General features: G+C 42.4%; 1 protein-coding gene across 1 annotated transcript in view; it reads right to left on the bottom strand.

Annotated features, from left to right (window-relative positions):
* LOC101607438 (neuronal acetylcholine receptor subunit alpha-7) overlaps positions 1–17,258 on the bottom strand; it is a 117,737-nt gene that overhangs the window by 35,302 nt on the left and 65,177 nt on the right. Inside the window, exon 4 of the mRNA XM_045144860.1 lies at positions 11,813–11,922. Coding sequence (XP_045000795.1) covers positions 11,813–11,922 — 110 coding nt within the window. The remainder of the gene's footprint in view (positions 1–11,812; positions 11,923–17,258) is intronic.

Consider the following 17,258-nt stretch of genomic DNA (forward strand, 5'->3'; position numbering starts at 1 on the left):
GCCAGGAACGCCTTTGCTGGCCTGCGCTGGCTCTGGATGCTCTGGATCTCTTCTACTTCTCCACTGCCGCTTCAATTTCCTATACACCTCCCTTTTTAGTAAAAGTGTTTATTTTGCTGAGTTTTTTTTGGTCTCCCCCCCCCCCCCCAGGTTGCTTTGGCGTGGTACCGATGCCACCATCTTAACTGGAAGTCTAATAAAATTTATTTCTTACTAGTAGAATTTTCCAATGAAATGACAGGGGATTCCTTTCATCCTTGGTGTTTTTAAATTTCATCATAATATACCTCTTTGTTTACCCTGCTGAGCACTCAGTGTGGTGCCGAAACATGAACAGAACCATCTCACTGCAATTCAGGGAGGAAGCCTAAATTGCTTAGTAAATATCCACCTTATTTCCTATCCTTAAGAGAAGAGGTTAGACCCTTACCTTATAGTATACATAATAGTTTCTATTGAAAACTACCAGAGTTCAATTACTTGCCAGTTTCTGGTGTTGGGAGGATTGCATAATCCAGAGATGAGAGTACTAAGTGCAACTTTCCCATCTGTCCCCAGCAACTTCCCACTGTTCCATGGGAATAGCCCCAACTACATAACTCACACCCTGGAATTTGCTGGTTTCCTTAAGCTCATTGTCATAGGAACTTCTAGGAGATTCAGAAAATATAAATACAAGAATGGTCTCTTGCATGGAGTGAGCTGCACATGGGAGGAACAGAGTGCTACATTACCATTGGTCACACCCTGCAAAGTTTACAACACCTTATTCCAGGGTCAGGATGCATTCCTAAAGAAGCCTGGCTGGGCTGTTCCTCCTCTCACCACATGCCTCTTTCTCTTCATCCTCTCCCAGTGAGAGTTTGCCACATTTGACCCCTTCCAAGGGTGCCTCCCACTATTCATTCCCAGAGCCTGCACCAAACTTACCTTTTGTTTCCACAAAGCATCCTACATTTTTATGGCCCTCATGCCTTAATCTAACTCTTCTGTCAATGGAGCTTGCCTGCCCTAACATGAGGGAACACATGAACTTTTGTTTAAATCAAGTCACTTTAATTTTTCTTGAGTCATGGTTTTATTATAATGTCCAGACTGCCTAAAACTGTTGGGCTCAAGTCTTCCAAGTAGCCAAGACTACAGTAACATTTCATTATGTCTTTACAAAGCTAAACCATTGGCTTTTGATTAGGCTTAGCTTAGTTTAGTCTAGTTATTTAATGTTTTGATTTGTTTTGGGGGTGGAGTGTATTGAACCAAGAACCTTATACATGCTAGGCAAGTGCTTTACCACTGAGCTATAACAACATTCCTATCAAGTAACTCATTTTTTAAATTATTTTTATTTATTTATTTGAAAGTGACAGACAGAGAAAGAGGGAGAGGGAGAGAGAGAGAGAGAGAAAGAGAGAGAGAGAATGGGCATGCCAGGGTCTCCAGCCTCTGCAAACAAACTTCAGACACATGTTCCCTCTTGTGCATCTGGCTAATGTGTGTCCTGGGGAATCAAGCCTTGAACTGGGGTCCTTAGGCTTCACAGGCAAGCACATAACCACTAAGCCCTCTCTTCAGCCCATCCTACCAAGTAATTCTTAAAATTAGAATAAGTGATCTAATTAATAGCTGTTGTAGGACCCAAAGTAGAAGCCAAGTCTTTCCCAAACTCTCCAAGTTATTTGGCTACCCACCATAAAAAACATCTCAACCTGTCCCCAGAAGAGGACCACCTTTTTCCAGATCTTCCTATGTCCTATACCCTTCACATGCCTACCATCTGCTCTGTAGGACCCTTGCTCACACTCACAGAGAGGTCAAGTGTGAGAAAAGCATGAGAGCTTATAGTCAAAGTGCCCCTCCTGGGTGAACAAGCCATTAGCTTTCAGAAATAATATCCTCAATCATGAACTCAGGGATATAATTCCAGATCACTTCACACAGAAAGGCCAACAAACCAAATCAGATGAGACCATCCAGGGTAAAGTGATTTGTTACTGATTATTCATGCCTTGAGGGCAGTGAATTAGATACTTCTGGAAATACAGCATCTTACATAGAGCTAATGGATGGCACCAGCTATATCAGCCCCATGTCTCTAGACAAGTAAAGCCTCAATTTTTCCTTTGAGCACATTTAGTTTGGGCTGAAGCCATGGAGAAAGATGATCCTGCCCTCTTCTTCAGCCTCATCCTAAGACCCTTAATTCGCTATGTCCTCCCTTGCATAGCCAGTTGATAAGTACTGATAAATTATGTGGTGGGCAGTGGAAATGTATGGGAACACATGAAAGGTTCAGGGAGAAGGCCAACTGACCCTGATCCCACCTGTGCTACACACCCCACTCCCTCAGGCAGCACCTTGTGGTACCCAAATTTCCCATTGAAGTCCTATCTCAGATATTTACTACACAAACCCTTAAAAAAAACCCGCTGGCTCTGTATCCAAAGCAGCAGAGATCAATATACTCATCTCCAAAAACCACACCATTGGACAAGATCGTTTTTGTGGCCCTTGGGATATAGGGGAATAGGAAGCTGCTTCATGAACTGGTCTGACACCTCATACAAGAAGACAGCCAGTCCAGGCCACCTGGGAAGCAGAGGCATTTAAGGAAACACAGCTCTCTCCAACAGCACCTGGCCCTGCGCTGGAAATTCTGTTCTGACTCTCATAGGTCCATTGGATCTTGTCACTCCAGGCTCCATCACAGGAATGTTCTTAAGATCACAATAGCTGACAAGTGATTCAGTCAAAAAGAAGGTATGCATCAGATGCTGAGCAAAATCCATCAAGAAATGATAGTGTGGGCCATGGAAATGGCTCAGTAGATAAAGCACTGTGCAATGTAAATGTAAGAACCTGAGTCAGGAGCTCCATAATCCAGGCAAAGGTGGATACTGTAGAGCACAAGTGTCTGTATCCCAGTATAAGGATACAGTGAGATGAGAGGTAGATATAGGAGAATCCTCTGGAAATTTGCAGGTCAGGACAAGTCTAGTGAATGCAGCAGTGAACCAAAAGTCCTGCCTCAAACAAGGTGAAAGGTGAGGACCAACAGCTTAAGTTGTTCTCTCACCACACACATGTGCTGGGACACACACGTGTGCAAACGTGTACATACTTGTGGACACACACAAACACATAAAAAGTGATAGTATGAAAATCGCAGAAAAGACATTGCCAGAATGCAAAAGGAAACACTGAGGCAGGCAGAATGGCCCACAGTAGGCTTGAAAAGAGAGTGGAACCAGTTCTAAGAGATGGAAACCAAGGTGTTCACTTTTTTAATCTTTCAACTTTCATTGATACACCTAAACCACACAGGTTTATCAGGTACTGTATGCTATGCTTACAAGTACACATTGCATAATAAATGGGGGTAAGCATAGCTATTATCTCAAACACTTTTGATTTCTTTGTGGAAATCCTTTGTTTTAACACTTTTGAAATATATAGCCCTGCTATAGTTTGGGTATGGAAGGCCTCCAAAGGCCCATGAGAAAAAGTAATGGTCTCCAACCCATTATGCTGTTGGAAAGTGGTAAAATCCTTTAAGAGGTGGGGAATAGTGGGAAGTTTTAGGTCATGGGACATGCTCTTATTGAGGATTATGGAACCCCAGCCAGTTTCTCTTCCTCTTTTGATCACAGCCATGAGGTAAATGAGACTTCCACCATGATGTGCCAAAACAGGCCCAAAGCAACAGGGTCAATTGTCATGGATTAAAACCTCCAAATCCACAAGCCAAAATAAACCATTTCTCTTTTTCTAGTTGATTTATCTCAGGCATTTGTTACAATAATGAAAAGCTAGCCAGGCATGGTGGCGATGCCTTTAGTTCCAGCACTTGGGAGGCAGAGGTAGGAGGATCGCCATGACTTCAAGGCCACCCTGAGATTACATATTGAATTCCAGGTCAGCCTCGGCTAGAGTGAGACCCTACCTAAAAGGAAAAAAACAGAACATGAAAAACTATCACAAATGTTTATTATAATTATATCATTATCATTCTTCATCTTCTGCACCTTAATTCATAGCATAAAAACCACAGGAGCTGTAAAAGCATATATGTTTTACAGACAGGACTAGAGATACAAGACAACTTATATAGTCAGGAAGACCCAACTATGTGACTTCAGGCAAGTGGCCGAGCATCTCTGCATACCATTTTACTGCCTTGAGAAATGAGCATACTAACTTCAGACTATGAAATAGAAAGAAGCCTCATCGTCCTGCTATCAGCACCTGGCACTGAGCAAATGCCTAGTAAAGAGGACTTGGCTCCTATATGCTATGGCAACAAGTGCAGCCTGGCAACCTGAGCCCAGTGCATGGAGCCAGGGGGACACAAAGTACAAAACAGGGAGGCAGACAGCTATAGAGAATCTCCTCTGGTGCACACAGGGACTACCAGTCAGTGACCACATCACTAAGCTCATAGTGGCAGGGGTCAATGCCTCTCACCTGCCCTTCCTCCCTCTCTCCATGTGAGTGAAAGACCAAAGGGAGTAATGAATGTAATGGGACCACTGAAACAAACTGCAGCTGTGCAGCACAGAAAGACAGACTTACTTGGGAACAAGATTGCCAAAATGGCCAGAGAACATGAATGGGCATCACCACAGGAGAGACATGATCAAAAATACCATAAGCAGGATCACAATCATCCCCATTCCATTCACAATCAAAGTCACAACACTATCACTTGGTTCTCACTTTCTATCCCATCCTTGACCCTCTCCCTTATAGACCACTAACTGTCCTTTCCCGAACCATTTTTGGCCACACAGGCCCCTTCTATTCTTAGAACAGATCTCAGTGACATGTTTCTGCCTCAGGAACATATAAAAAGATGAAATTGTAAGCCTTTGGGCAGTAGAGATGGCTTAGCTGTTAAGGAACTTGCCTGAAAGGCCTAAGCACCCATGTTTAACTCCCCAGATCCCACATAAGCCAGATGCACAAGGTGACACATGTGTAAGGTCACACATGTGCACAGGGGGGTGCATGCTTCTAGAGTTGGATTTCAGTGGCTGGAGGCCCTGTCACACCAATTCCCTATCTCTCTCTCTTGCTCTCTGTCACATAAGATACATGCCACCATACTCAGCATAGAAGGTAATCTTAACAAAATAAAAATCACAATACCTGCACAAATATAAAATGGACTTGCATCTAAGATGAGAGTTAAATCATTGCTTGACAAGGGAACAAACAGCAGGGCATTCAGACAATTCTGGGGAGCACGACAACAGAAGACACCTACATAGGCAGCCAGAAAGTTTCACCTGATCTGTTAAGAGAGGAATCCGTTCATCAGAAAGAATCAGTTTGTTTCTCTGAGGACTAGAATCATTTGATTTGTTTACAGAGCTGACAGTTACCACAACAGACACAGTACACTATAGAAACACATCAGCCAGGTATAGGGACCCATGCCTAGCCTATCATTCCACAGACACACAGTCCTTGTTTTCACCTTTATACAATTCAACATCCCTCACAAATATTCCTACCACACCCCTTTCCCTAGCAGCTGTTTTTGTCACTTCCCTTATTGACAACACAGGACTTGCCATTCCATATGGTCCTCTATCCTGCCTCTAGTTCTAGCCCCACTGCTTTCTGAGAACAACTATAATCTGGTGCATGTTTCCCATTCTTCTCCATCTCTTTCTAGTAGGCAGTGGTTTGGTGATGTTTTGGGCTGTATCCTCAGTTCTGTGGACTGGAAGTGCAGAGTCTTCATTCAATATTGGTTGAATAAATGAACAAATGAAAATCAAATAGTACCAGCAGTTGGGGTGAGCAGGGGAGGCTGTGAGGAACAATTCCTTAGATGAATCTGGAGATGCAAACAGATTAGATGGCTCACTCACCCCTGGAAAATGTCACTTCTCCCCACTTCCTCCACCCGGGCATTATTTAGAAACAGCATCCCCTAGGATTAAACCTGAATATTTAATCATTCATATACATTCACAGCACAATGTTCATATCTCCTCCTCACATGCACAGTGTCAAAACGTCTTTACTTTGCAGGAGAATCATGCTGAATCCTTGGTCTATATTCAGAGATGCCCTTGGGCCCACCAGAGCCCAGCATGACTGTGGGAGTTTGTGCACCAGTAGGACAACTCCTGCCTGCCTTCAAAGCACTGTTATTGATGAAGCCATAACTTCGACAACATTGATCGAAGTGGCCACTCCTGAGATAGCATTCTACATATGGATCTGTGTGGAACCTTAGTGGATACATCTCAGCCACTCTCTATGGCCCTGCTAAAGTGACATTGAACTTTGAGCATACAACTTGGCTCAGCTGTACTATGAAAGGACACACCTGCCTTTCCTATGCCAAGGTGTTGACAGCTGTCTTCTCTGAGGATCTTTGATCCACATGTGGGGACAGGCTAGCCAGAGATTCCAGAGCTGACAGCTTTGGAAAGATCTCAGTCCTGGCTTTCTCAGAACAATTCTGAAATGGCTTCACATAGGCTCCCAGTGGGCATGGGCCCCAGCTGCACACAACACAATTTTCTCTTGTATTTGCTTCATACCAGACTTCCTTCCCTCCTTGCCTCACTTCCTTTCCCCTAACAGTGTTTCCCAGCATCATTTCCCAAATCAACTATGTGCACTGAAATATACATCTTCAGTTCACTTCTGGGGAAACACAAGACCCTGGTAAGGTTATAAATTCTGTCCCATTGCTGTCTCTTTGATTAACATAATCAGGAGTCCTTATAAGATAGAGAACATGGGCCCCTCCCTTGCATATGCCATCAGCCATGGGGTCTTGGGGACATGGATAAAAGGACACCAGCCTGCAGATATGCAAATGTAGCTTTGTAAAGTCTGTAAGAGGAATGGCTAATCCTCCATTCTGTTCTCAAAATTCAGAGCCAACAAAACATTCTTAAATAGATTTAATAAAAATCATTATATTAGTCTACTAACTTTTCTTACTGGACAACTAAAAAAAAAGAGAGAGAGAGAGAGAGAGATACCAAGGTAGTTTTGCCTGTTATTGCAGTCAGCAATGGCTGCCCTGATGCCACAAAGAATCAGACTTCCCTTCTGCAAGCTGTCTGCTTATACCAGCAAAGCTTTTAATTCCATCCAAAGGGACAAGCCATCTATAATTGCTACACATTTTGAACAAGATTGTGTTCAGAAAAATCCTTGAACTGAAGGCTTCAAGCAAAGCAGAATAAAGTAAAGGAGAAACTACTGGAATCAGCATCAGGCAGAGCCTTATTAATGCCCATCCCCTCCTCAGAGCAGTCTAGCCAGCTGGCTGGCAAAACATAACTGGTTCCCATCCATCAAGGAAATACATCAGCCCATTCCAGAAATGATAGCTGTTTCACAGTGACCAAGCCTCTTCAAAGCACAGGAAATGCATTATATTTCAAAAACCATTAGAGGAACATGCGTGGGCTCCAACATCAACTAAGATAGAAAAATACCAGCCAAGGTTCTGAGGAATCTCCATAATCCCCAGAACTACAGCTCACAGAGTGATGGCATTTTAATATCCTGCTTTAGGAACAGTCCCTACATCCCCTTTCAATCCATTAATAAGCCACAATTAAGTCTATGGACAAAATATAGTATTTTGAGTTCCTGTAAGCCAGCACAAAGCATTAAGCTTAAAACTCTCAGAACTCCCAAGTACAAAATATCAGAAAGTCAAGGTTCACTGAAGACAATCCTGTTTTTGCTGTCTCCATTGTCAATTTTTGGATCTCTCACAGCTTATTTTTGGTGCTGTAATATGAACTCATTTTTTGATTTATTTCTTTTTTTGTTTATTTTTATTTATTTATTTGAGAGCAATAGACAAAGAGAGAAAGAGGCAGATAGATACAGAATGGGTGCGCCAGGGCCTCCAGGCACTGCAAATGAACTCCAGATGCATGCATCACCTTGTGCATCTGGCTTACGTGGGTCCTGGGGAATCGAGCCTCAAATGGAGGTCCTTAGGTTTCATAGGTAAGCGCTTAACTGCTAAGCCCTCTCTTCAGCCTGTTGATTTATTTCTTTACTGGCCATTTTTAGCAGCACTGTATTATATTGGTCAATCCTCTTGGCTCCTCCTCCCAGTAGTTCCTACATCTTCCCACCTTCCTTCCCTCTGATCTCTTCATAAATGCCTACTGAGCACTCTACTAAGTGCCTCCTCCCAATGCAATGGAAAACACAAACATTTTCTGAAGGGTCAGAAGAATGAAAGGAGGGCTAAGTATACATAACTCAGATGGGAACTCAAGGAAATATCTAGTATGGAAAAGAATCAGCATCCATCAAAGACAGTGGAGCTGGGAAGATTGAGTGTAGAAGGCAAACAGATACTTCACACACATCTGAGGAGCTCACAGATTGTCCAGTCTGCCAAAGTGGCCTGTGAGGTGGAGGGTGGAGACAAGATCCCATTTGTGTTTAGAAACTCTTTTGGGGCCTTCTTACTCTCTCTTATTGGTGTCCCATCTGTTTGGCTATCACCTTCATGTCTGTGCTTGTTCTGGTTTTTTATCTTTCTTAAGTCTTCAGTTTTGCTGTCAGGTTTCACCCATTTCTTCCCTGACTGTGTGATAGATATCCTCTGTTCACCATCTTCCCTCTCATCCTGCTTGTCCAAGAGATGTGGGTTTGTTTTCCCTTCCCTTCATTCCAGGCTGAAACCTTGGTTGCCCTGAGTAATGAAACAGGGAGAAGAGCTGTTCTGGAACTCCTATCCTCAGCCCTTAGATGCCTGGAAGCCCTACTTCCTTTTGCTTAGCACATGCCCAGCCTGGCTGTGTGTGCCTCAGTATTACAACCCCAGTGTCTGCTGCGTGCCAATGCCATATAGACCAGGCATTCAGTCAGATGGGCAAAGCATTTGCCCAAAGATAAGAAATAATAAATACAATAATAGGAGTAGTTTTTTAAAGCCACCCAATTTGGGGTAGTTTGTTTTCTCACAATACATGAATGACAGAGTCTAAGCCTGGCTTAAATAATGTCCTCTGTTAATGTGTTTGTTGTACACTATGCCCCTATGGGTATAAGAGTTACATAATCAGCAGTTACCTCAATAAGGAATTTATATATCCCATGGCATTTATTAGTTTTGTATGAGTATGACCAAAAGACCTGACATAAACAACTTAAGGAATAATTTGTTTTGGCTCACAGATTTAGGAGGTTCAGTTCTTGGTCACTTGGTCCCATGAACTTGAGCAGAATATCATGGCAGCAGGAGCATGCAACAGATGGCAGGGGACAGGTATGCACATTATAGTGGCCAGGAAGCAAAGGCAATAATAGGAAGTGGCCAGGGATATATATTCCCAAGGATACAATCACACTGACCTACCTCCTTCAGCTACACCACAACTCCCAAAATTTCAGGACCCTCCAAACTAGTACCAAAACCCGAAGAACAAATATTCATATATGAGCATATGGGGGACATTAGAGATTGAAACCATAATGCTCACTGCTCAGAAAGCCAAAGCAGACACTGAGGCACCCCTTCTAGGTTGCATGAGAGAGACTGATGAATGTGGCTCATAGGCATATGGGAGAAGACTGAGGAAGTTCCTAGTAGAGCTAAAGGGGGCATGGAAGGGAGCGCTAGTCCGTTGTTTTTATTGGGCAGGAGGAAAAACATTATTCTAAAGATGAGGTAACACATGTCAGGGAGACTGAACTATCTACACTCCTTGAAATTCAGTTATATAGAATAATTAGTCACTCTTCATTAGCCAGAGTATTGGGATCATCAAACACTTTCTGTTTGGGAGTTAACAGTCTTACAGAAAGCAGTAAAGCCCATCTCCCATGGCCTCATTAGTGAGATACTATCATAATAAAAAACATCAACTTGAGTTCATTTAAAACCAAAACAAAAACTAAGAAAAGCATTGTTATAAAACTGTTAAATTGGCAAATTAAAGAAACCCATATCCTCCAACCTCTAAACACATCAGGGGTACTATGGAATCAGCCTGTTTAGATGGACCACAAGGCATGTGGCACATAGTCACAGATTTCCTCCCATGCTGTACAGTTGTGACTCTTTGATTCTGCAAAGGATAAATTTGAGGTCTGAAGTTTATAGATTATAAAAAATCAAAAATTAGATTTATACCTGCGTCTGTTTAATCTCATCCTTTGCTCATGAGCAGGCAACTATAATGTTACTGTTATAGTCAAAATAGCTTTCCCCAAAACTTTTATGTTGAAAATTTAACCCTCAGATCCTTAAAATTCCTCAGCTATTTGAAGACAGGGAAATTAAAAAGTTAATTAAAGAGTTGAATGTGGTGGCACATGCTAGTAGATCTCAGAACTTAAGAAGTAGAGGCAGGAGGATCCTAAGTTCCAGGCAAGCCTTCACCATTTATTGCAATACCCTCTTCCCCACTCTCTCCCTGCAACCCCCCACACACATTAGTTCACAAGTCCAATGTGGCATCCTGGTAAGAAAAGATTAGGACACAGGCACATACAAAGGAAGGCCATGAGTAGACACTAGGGGAAGGTGGCCATTTATTTACAAGCCCTGGAGAAAGAACCAGAAAAAAAAAATTAAAAAACACCTATGGCCATATGTTTGTCTGACTTTTGGTCTCCAGAACTATGAGTATGTATGTGTCTGCTATTTAAGTCAGCAGCTCCAGAAACTGATCAGCCCCCCAAGTACACACATGGCCCAAACTCAGGTGCTTTACCCACTCAGTAATGGACCCCTTACTCTGATCCTGAGCAGTCCTCAAAGCTCAGCTGTCTGAACTTCATTTAAGAAGCTGAGAACATAGTTAAATGAGAAGATGCTCTTGTAGATACACTTTCAGTCATTCAAAGGAAATGTGACTGAAACAGCAAAGGCATAAAGAATTGAAAGTGATACAAAAAGCATATTTGCCAAGGCTTCTAGAAGTAGCAAGTACAGGGCAAATACATTAACTGGACTAGGGGCTGTAACAAGCAACTACTGAGCACAGTGGTAGATAATCACACTGTTTTCTCTGAGACAGGAATACCAAGATCTTTCTTTCCAGACAGAGAAATAACATAGTCATATTTAAGAAATAACTCCCCTTTATAAGAAACTGGTCATCACTATTGAGAATAGATAAGAGATGCTCCAGGTACCTTATTTGTCTACATGGTTTAACAAATAATCTTGCAGGTTCTATAAATTCACCCTGCCTACTTGCCCTTTGGTCATGCAAATCACCACCTTGAATTATGGACTTATCTCTTATTTCTTGCCCTCACAAGAATAACATGATTGTATTACTCCTGCACGATGGTTAGGTCATACACAGCCTGTGCATCATGCTTCTGTAATCAGTCAGAAATGACAGTTGTCCTCATGAAACCAGTCAACAGAAATCTGGTATACAATGGGGAACAAGTCAAATAATGACCTAGTCTAAACTGGAGACTCCAATGAGCATCCAATAACTAGCAACCTCTGTCTATCCACAAAAACCCCTGTCATTCAGAGAGCAAAATACTTTCCTATGTAAGATTGCTTCCTGTACCAGGCCACAGAGAACAATCCTATGTACCTATAATGCCAGCACCTTAGCTAGGGCCACCTATGGACAGCCTGAGCCTGCATGCAACTACAAGGAACACCAGTAGAGGGGGACAGGCTGCTTCTCCAAGGCATACCCACTTGGAAAGCCTCCCAGGGAGCAGTAGCTCCAAATTATGGATAGCACAAGCCAATGTTTCTGCAAAATATTCAAATATGCTTTATTACTCCTTGCATAGGAGCAAAAATCATTCTCCATCTGTCCAGCATGCTTACCTGTTATAGAGAAGAATGTCTGGTTTCCAAATCTGGCCATCTGGGAAGCGAACATTCTTGACACCAGGGTATTCTGACATATTCCACTGTAAATAGTGATCTGTCCAGGACTGACACACAGACAGGGTGTTAGCAGAATTTTGTTTCCTGACCTACATTTCTTGTAAGAAATTATTATGCAAGTTCAAAGCCAAAAAGAATTCCAGACATTTATTTACATAACTGAGTTGTTATCTATAAAGAAGCTGGAAATGAAATAATCCATTCTAAAATGATCATGAATAGCATAAAAAATCCATTTAAGGCCTGGCTGTCACCATGACCATGCTCAGATGGTGGCATTAAAGCTAATTCCAATCTGCTGCATGCCCCCAGGGCTTCTCCTCCTGCAGTGGATGGGTTACTTCTAGCCAAATGATGAAGAGCTCTGCTTTCCAAGTTTTCATTGAAAGGACAATTTGAAAAAAATAAAAATTCACTTATTTCAGCTGGAATAAAAACCAGGCTGTGGAATTGTCAGCCATTTGTTTAAATGAAATAGGGCTGCATAGCTACATGGAAGTTCCTCAGAAACTGTTCAGGGCACAATGTTAGATGTGGATTATGTGAATCTGATTTTTGTCCCATAGATAGTGTTTGTGACACTGTAATCTGGCCCTGCAGCCTCTGGGCCTCAGTAGTAGAACACAGATGCAGGTAGGACTTGGGAGCATTCTGAACATGTGGACTCAGGGCCAGACTCTCCTCAGGGATCTTTGCCAGAGCAATGCCTATGTCTGGCATCTCCCCTTAGGACCAGGTGTATGCCAGCCCATTCCACAGCCAAGAACTGCAGAGAATTCACAGGTTAGATTCTCCCTGCCACTGACAGAAAACAAATGAGGCACATAGGCTCATGGCTGGCAGCTGAGAACAGACCAGCTCTTCCCTTACCAGAGTCCACTTTCTAACATGCCCTCTACAACATATGTTCTGAAATTCAGATTTTCCAAGATTTAGAAAGGGAAAAGATGGGACCAGAGTGGCTCCCCCATAATCAAACACATGGTTATCTGTGCCTCTAAACCTAAGTACATATTTATGCCAAGAGATCAATCAGTGATCTAATTGTACATCAAACTCAATTTGATTTTAGGCCACATGAGTTTGACATGAAGTTCTAAGACAGTATCAAGGGATGGGGAGAAAACTAAATTGTCAGAGCTGTCAGAACTCAGGAATTACAGATGAGACAGTGTGGGTCTGGAGCTGCTAATTCTTGGAATAAGAGGTCTGTGGGCATGTCCCAGAAATATAGCCATCTTTGGGGAGGTCAGTCAGCATTCTGAGAGGCTACCAAAATTTGGGAACCATTTAAAGTGGGAAAAGAAGAGTTATCCACAACAAGGGACTTTAGCAAAGTAGGGTATAAATACATAACATGCAATAGCACTACCTGGGGCACTGGAACCTGCCTTTGGAGGTTACTAGTTAGACAGGCTGGTCATGGGAGTGGAACACTAGGAAAGACTGTCCTCATTCATGTGGCTTTGCAAGAATAAGAGAAGACAGGTTTTTGGCTGTTTGCATTAGCCTGCTCCATCTGGGGCCTCTTGGCTCTACATGCCCTTCTTTACTCTCTCCTTTTTTTAGACACAAAGCCCTTCCATCTCATACCTCACCCTTGGATGCTGCTCTAAGTTTGTCTGTGAAAATCACAGAGCTAGACACAGTTGCCAGTATTATGCCCAGGGGAGCTCCAGGGTTTCAAGAACTTCTCTCAAATGCAGGTGGGTATAAGAGACAACCCTATATATACCAACCTGATAAAATGATGTCTGGAAGAGAGAAGGGAGTAGGATTGCTAGGTTGTTCAAACTTGTACCACTGAGTGGCAGCAGGTCAGAGCTACCTCCCAGTTCCTAGTTCCCTGAACTTCTTCCTGTCTTGCGTACACACTGTGTTCCACAGCCCCTGGTCTGATCAGGTGGCACCACTGCTATCTTTACAGTTCAGTATTGTATGTGCACCCCTTGGTTCCCCACAGTCCAAAGTGTCCAGTGTGACAACTATTCTTACAGAGGAATGGAGGCTCAGATGACTCCATATTTGAAATTTGTACCTAAGCTAGAACTCAGTTGTATTATCACACCTCAAGTAAAATGGCCTTTGGACTGTCCCAGGACTGATTCTTCAAATGTATTCTCTGTACTAGCAATCTTTGCATCATGACAGCATGGGCCAAATGGCAGCCCTTAATGTACTACCCATCTGTGAATGTTACTGTCCCTTACTCAAGGACCATCCTGACCTGCAGGGAAGAAAAGAGAAAGGCCTGTACAGGAACTTTGGAATATGATAGATTTAGGTTTATAACAAGGCTCCAATAGAGATTTGCTATGACAGCTTAAGTAGATGAACTGCCTTCTCTGAACTTCACTTCCTTGTGTGTACACAACCCCATAGGATGTTGTTATAAGGATAAAATGGGATGATGCCTATAGCAGCAGATAAAATTCAAGTGGCCCATGAAGGTAGGCATTCGCTGGACCAAAACTGAGTTTATGACAATGAAGTAACTTGGACGTAAGCCTCTTCTTAGCTTCAAGAAGGGAGCTGGTCACCAAGAAGACAAACTGTATGATTATAGATTGGGAATCATCAATTCTATCTTACCCTCATGTCCAGGGTGTGGTGGTGCTTGGAGTCTGGGTGACACAAACTCTGGAACAATGTGCAGTGAACTGCTAGGTGGACGGACATGTAGTGAAGGGAGGGTGGCACGTCCGGAGAGGGTGGGAAGACTCACCCCCACACCTGCTCTGTACCTCCTTTGCAGGTGTGCCTGAGTTTTATTTTTTAGCATGCACCAGTAAACATTACTGTGGGCTATTATAGGAAATTATTGAACTTGAGACTGTAGGAATATCCATATTTATAGCCAGCTTGGTAGAAGTTGGGTGACCTAAGCATATTTTACATTTCCAACAAATGTATGAAGTGGGGGGACTTGAACTTGTGAGCTCAGATGCTAACTCAGAGAGATTGCTAATGAAGTAGCTTGGAGTTGAATTAAATTAAATCACTGCACACCCAACTGGCATTGGAGAATTGTTAATGTTGTAATTATGTGACATATTTTCTGTCAGAAACCACCAACCAATTTGGGGGAAAATTCTCACAATCAACTAGTTTGATCTCAGAGGAAAGCAAGCCCCTTTCCATTCCTTTCTGCTAACACTTTTCTGTCTCTGTGAGACAAAAATGATTGAATCAGCCTTGTCCTTCAGCCATGGGCATGGCCTTGAGCAGCACACTGGTGACCAATGCAAGAACCCAAAGTGTTGTATGTCTATGTCACAATAGTGAATACAGAAATTAAAAAGGGAGAAGTTTAGAGGTTAAAAATAGAGAATAAGCAAAGAAAAACTAAGAAATCTGAAGGCAGAAAAGGAATGATCCAAAGAAGGGAGGATAGTGTGTGTGTGTGTGTGTGTGTGTGTGTGTGTGTGTGTGTTTATAAAGCAAAAATAAGTGTCTGGGTGGCTCAAACATCTCTTGAGAAGCTAAAATGACATCTATCGTTTCCTCTCACAGGTTAAATCAGATGACACATGACAGACCTCTCAAAATGATAAAATCTCTGCAGAAGAAATCCACCACCTGCTTCCTCCTAAGAGAAGAAGAGGGAGATAGCAAGATCAGCAAGTCGGCATTCCTCCAGGTTGTCATAATAATCTCAAATCACACAAAATCAAAGACAACTGGGAGAAAGGAAAATGAAATCAACAAATGGTAGGTCAAAGAGAATTTCATTTTTAAAAACTTTTCTGCCTCTTTCATTTTGAAAGGATTGAAAAACCATATCGTTTTCAGAAAGCTGATTTTAGAGTTTAAATACCCTGGGAAAAGATTATTTAGATTGATACTTCAAAGCAAGAACTTAGCAACAATAAACTGTAGGAGAGAAAGGACATGGCTAAGAGCCACTCCTGGCTGTCTGCTTCTGCCTCACTGTGCTCCCTGGAACCTTGTTCCTGTTGCCTTTATCACTGAGTTTACATCTTGTATGTGTCCCTAACTCAGGCCAGTCACCAGCAAGGGAATACAAGAGCAAGGATCAATGGACGGTTGTTATAAATAGCACCACAGGAGCTTCCAAACTTGCCTTCAGTGACACTTGAGGCCTCCATGTTGATGTTGTGACCACAGAGGTGGGCCATGGCTAATTCAGTGCAATATTAGCCTGGGGAGGGGCACAGAGGCATGTGCTTTGGTTTCATAAGTGTTAGGATGTGTTTTAAATCCTTTGAAAGGCTGCCATGGAATCAGCTTTTCATATAATCGTTCCTGGAAATAATATTCAAGTAATGCACTGACACAGCAGACCTGCCCCTTTAGAGGACTCCAGCCTTTCCTTGTCAACCATTTCTGAAGAGCATGGCTGCTCCTACCTGTGGCCTCCACTGTCTGCCCATTAGCCTCATGCCTATGGTACTCTGAAGAAGCACATGGCCTTGTGATCATGAACATTTTTTACTTTTGTGACTTTAAAATGACACACAATTGTACATATTTATGAGCACACTATGATAATTCAAATACATGTACACAATGTGTAGTTATTAAGTCAAGGTAACTAGCATCCCATCTCCTCAATCGTTCATCATATCTTAGAGGAAAACCTTTCCTTCATTGAGTTAATTGCACAGCCTGATTATACATGCATGAGAGGTAGAAACTAGAACTGATATATTTCTGGTTGCTATCCCTTGGCCTCATTTGATGCTTTTCACACAGTATGTGCTCCCAACGATGAATTCGATGGGAAAATATGATTTTTAATACTCATGCTAGAAATGCTTTTGGAAATGCAAGCCTTAATTAGAAATAAGCTGTGCTTCAGAGAAACCCTAGTGTCATCTTCTGAAGCATAGTATTTGTTTACAGAAAGTCTGCAGTCAATACAGTAATAATCCTGTCATAATTTTCCTGGAAACTGATGTCCTATAAAATCAATCTCTGTTCCTGATGCATTCCTGAAGACCAGCGGCATATGAGGGCCAAGGAAGGGGGACACGAGGGACATATAATGTGTCCGTGGCCTGTGTTTTTCTTGTAGCCAGGCATGGTAGCTCATCCCAGTGTGAGGGAGGTTAAGAAGGAGAATTACTTCAAGTTCAAGGGCACTCTGGAATAATTAGAAAGTACTCATCCAACCCCTCGCCAGAGCAGAGTGAGATGTTATCTTAAAAAATTATGTTAAAAAAATAAGAAAATGCTAATGATTGTTCTGTCCTTTGTAAGACATGAGAAAGTATTTATGCCACCTGATTTCTCAGAGTTTTAACTTACACCTGAAGTGTTCCAAGCTTATGAAAAAGAAGATGGCTTTATTTAAGATCATGTTATTATACCATAGGTCATAATACCTCAAAACCCACCCTGGGTTCAACCTGGGAGTTTT

Source organism: Jaculus jaculus, chromosome 3, assembly GCF_020740685.1.
Source record: "Jaculus jaculus isolate mJacJac1 chromosome 3, mJacJac1.mat.Y.cur, whole genome shotgun sequence".
Lineage (NCBI taxonomy): Eukaryota > Metazoa > Chordata > Mammalia > Rodentia > Dipodidae > Jaculus > Jaculus jaculus.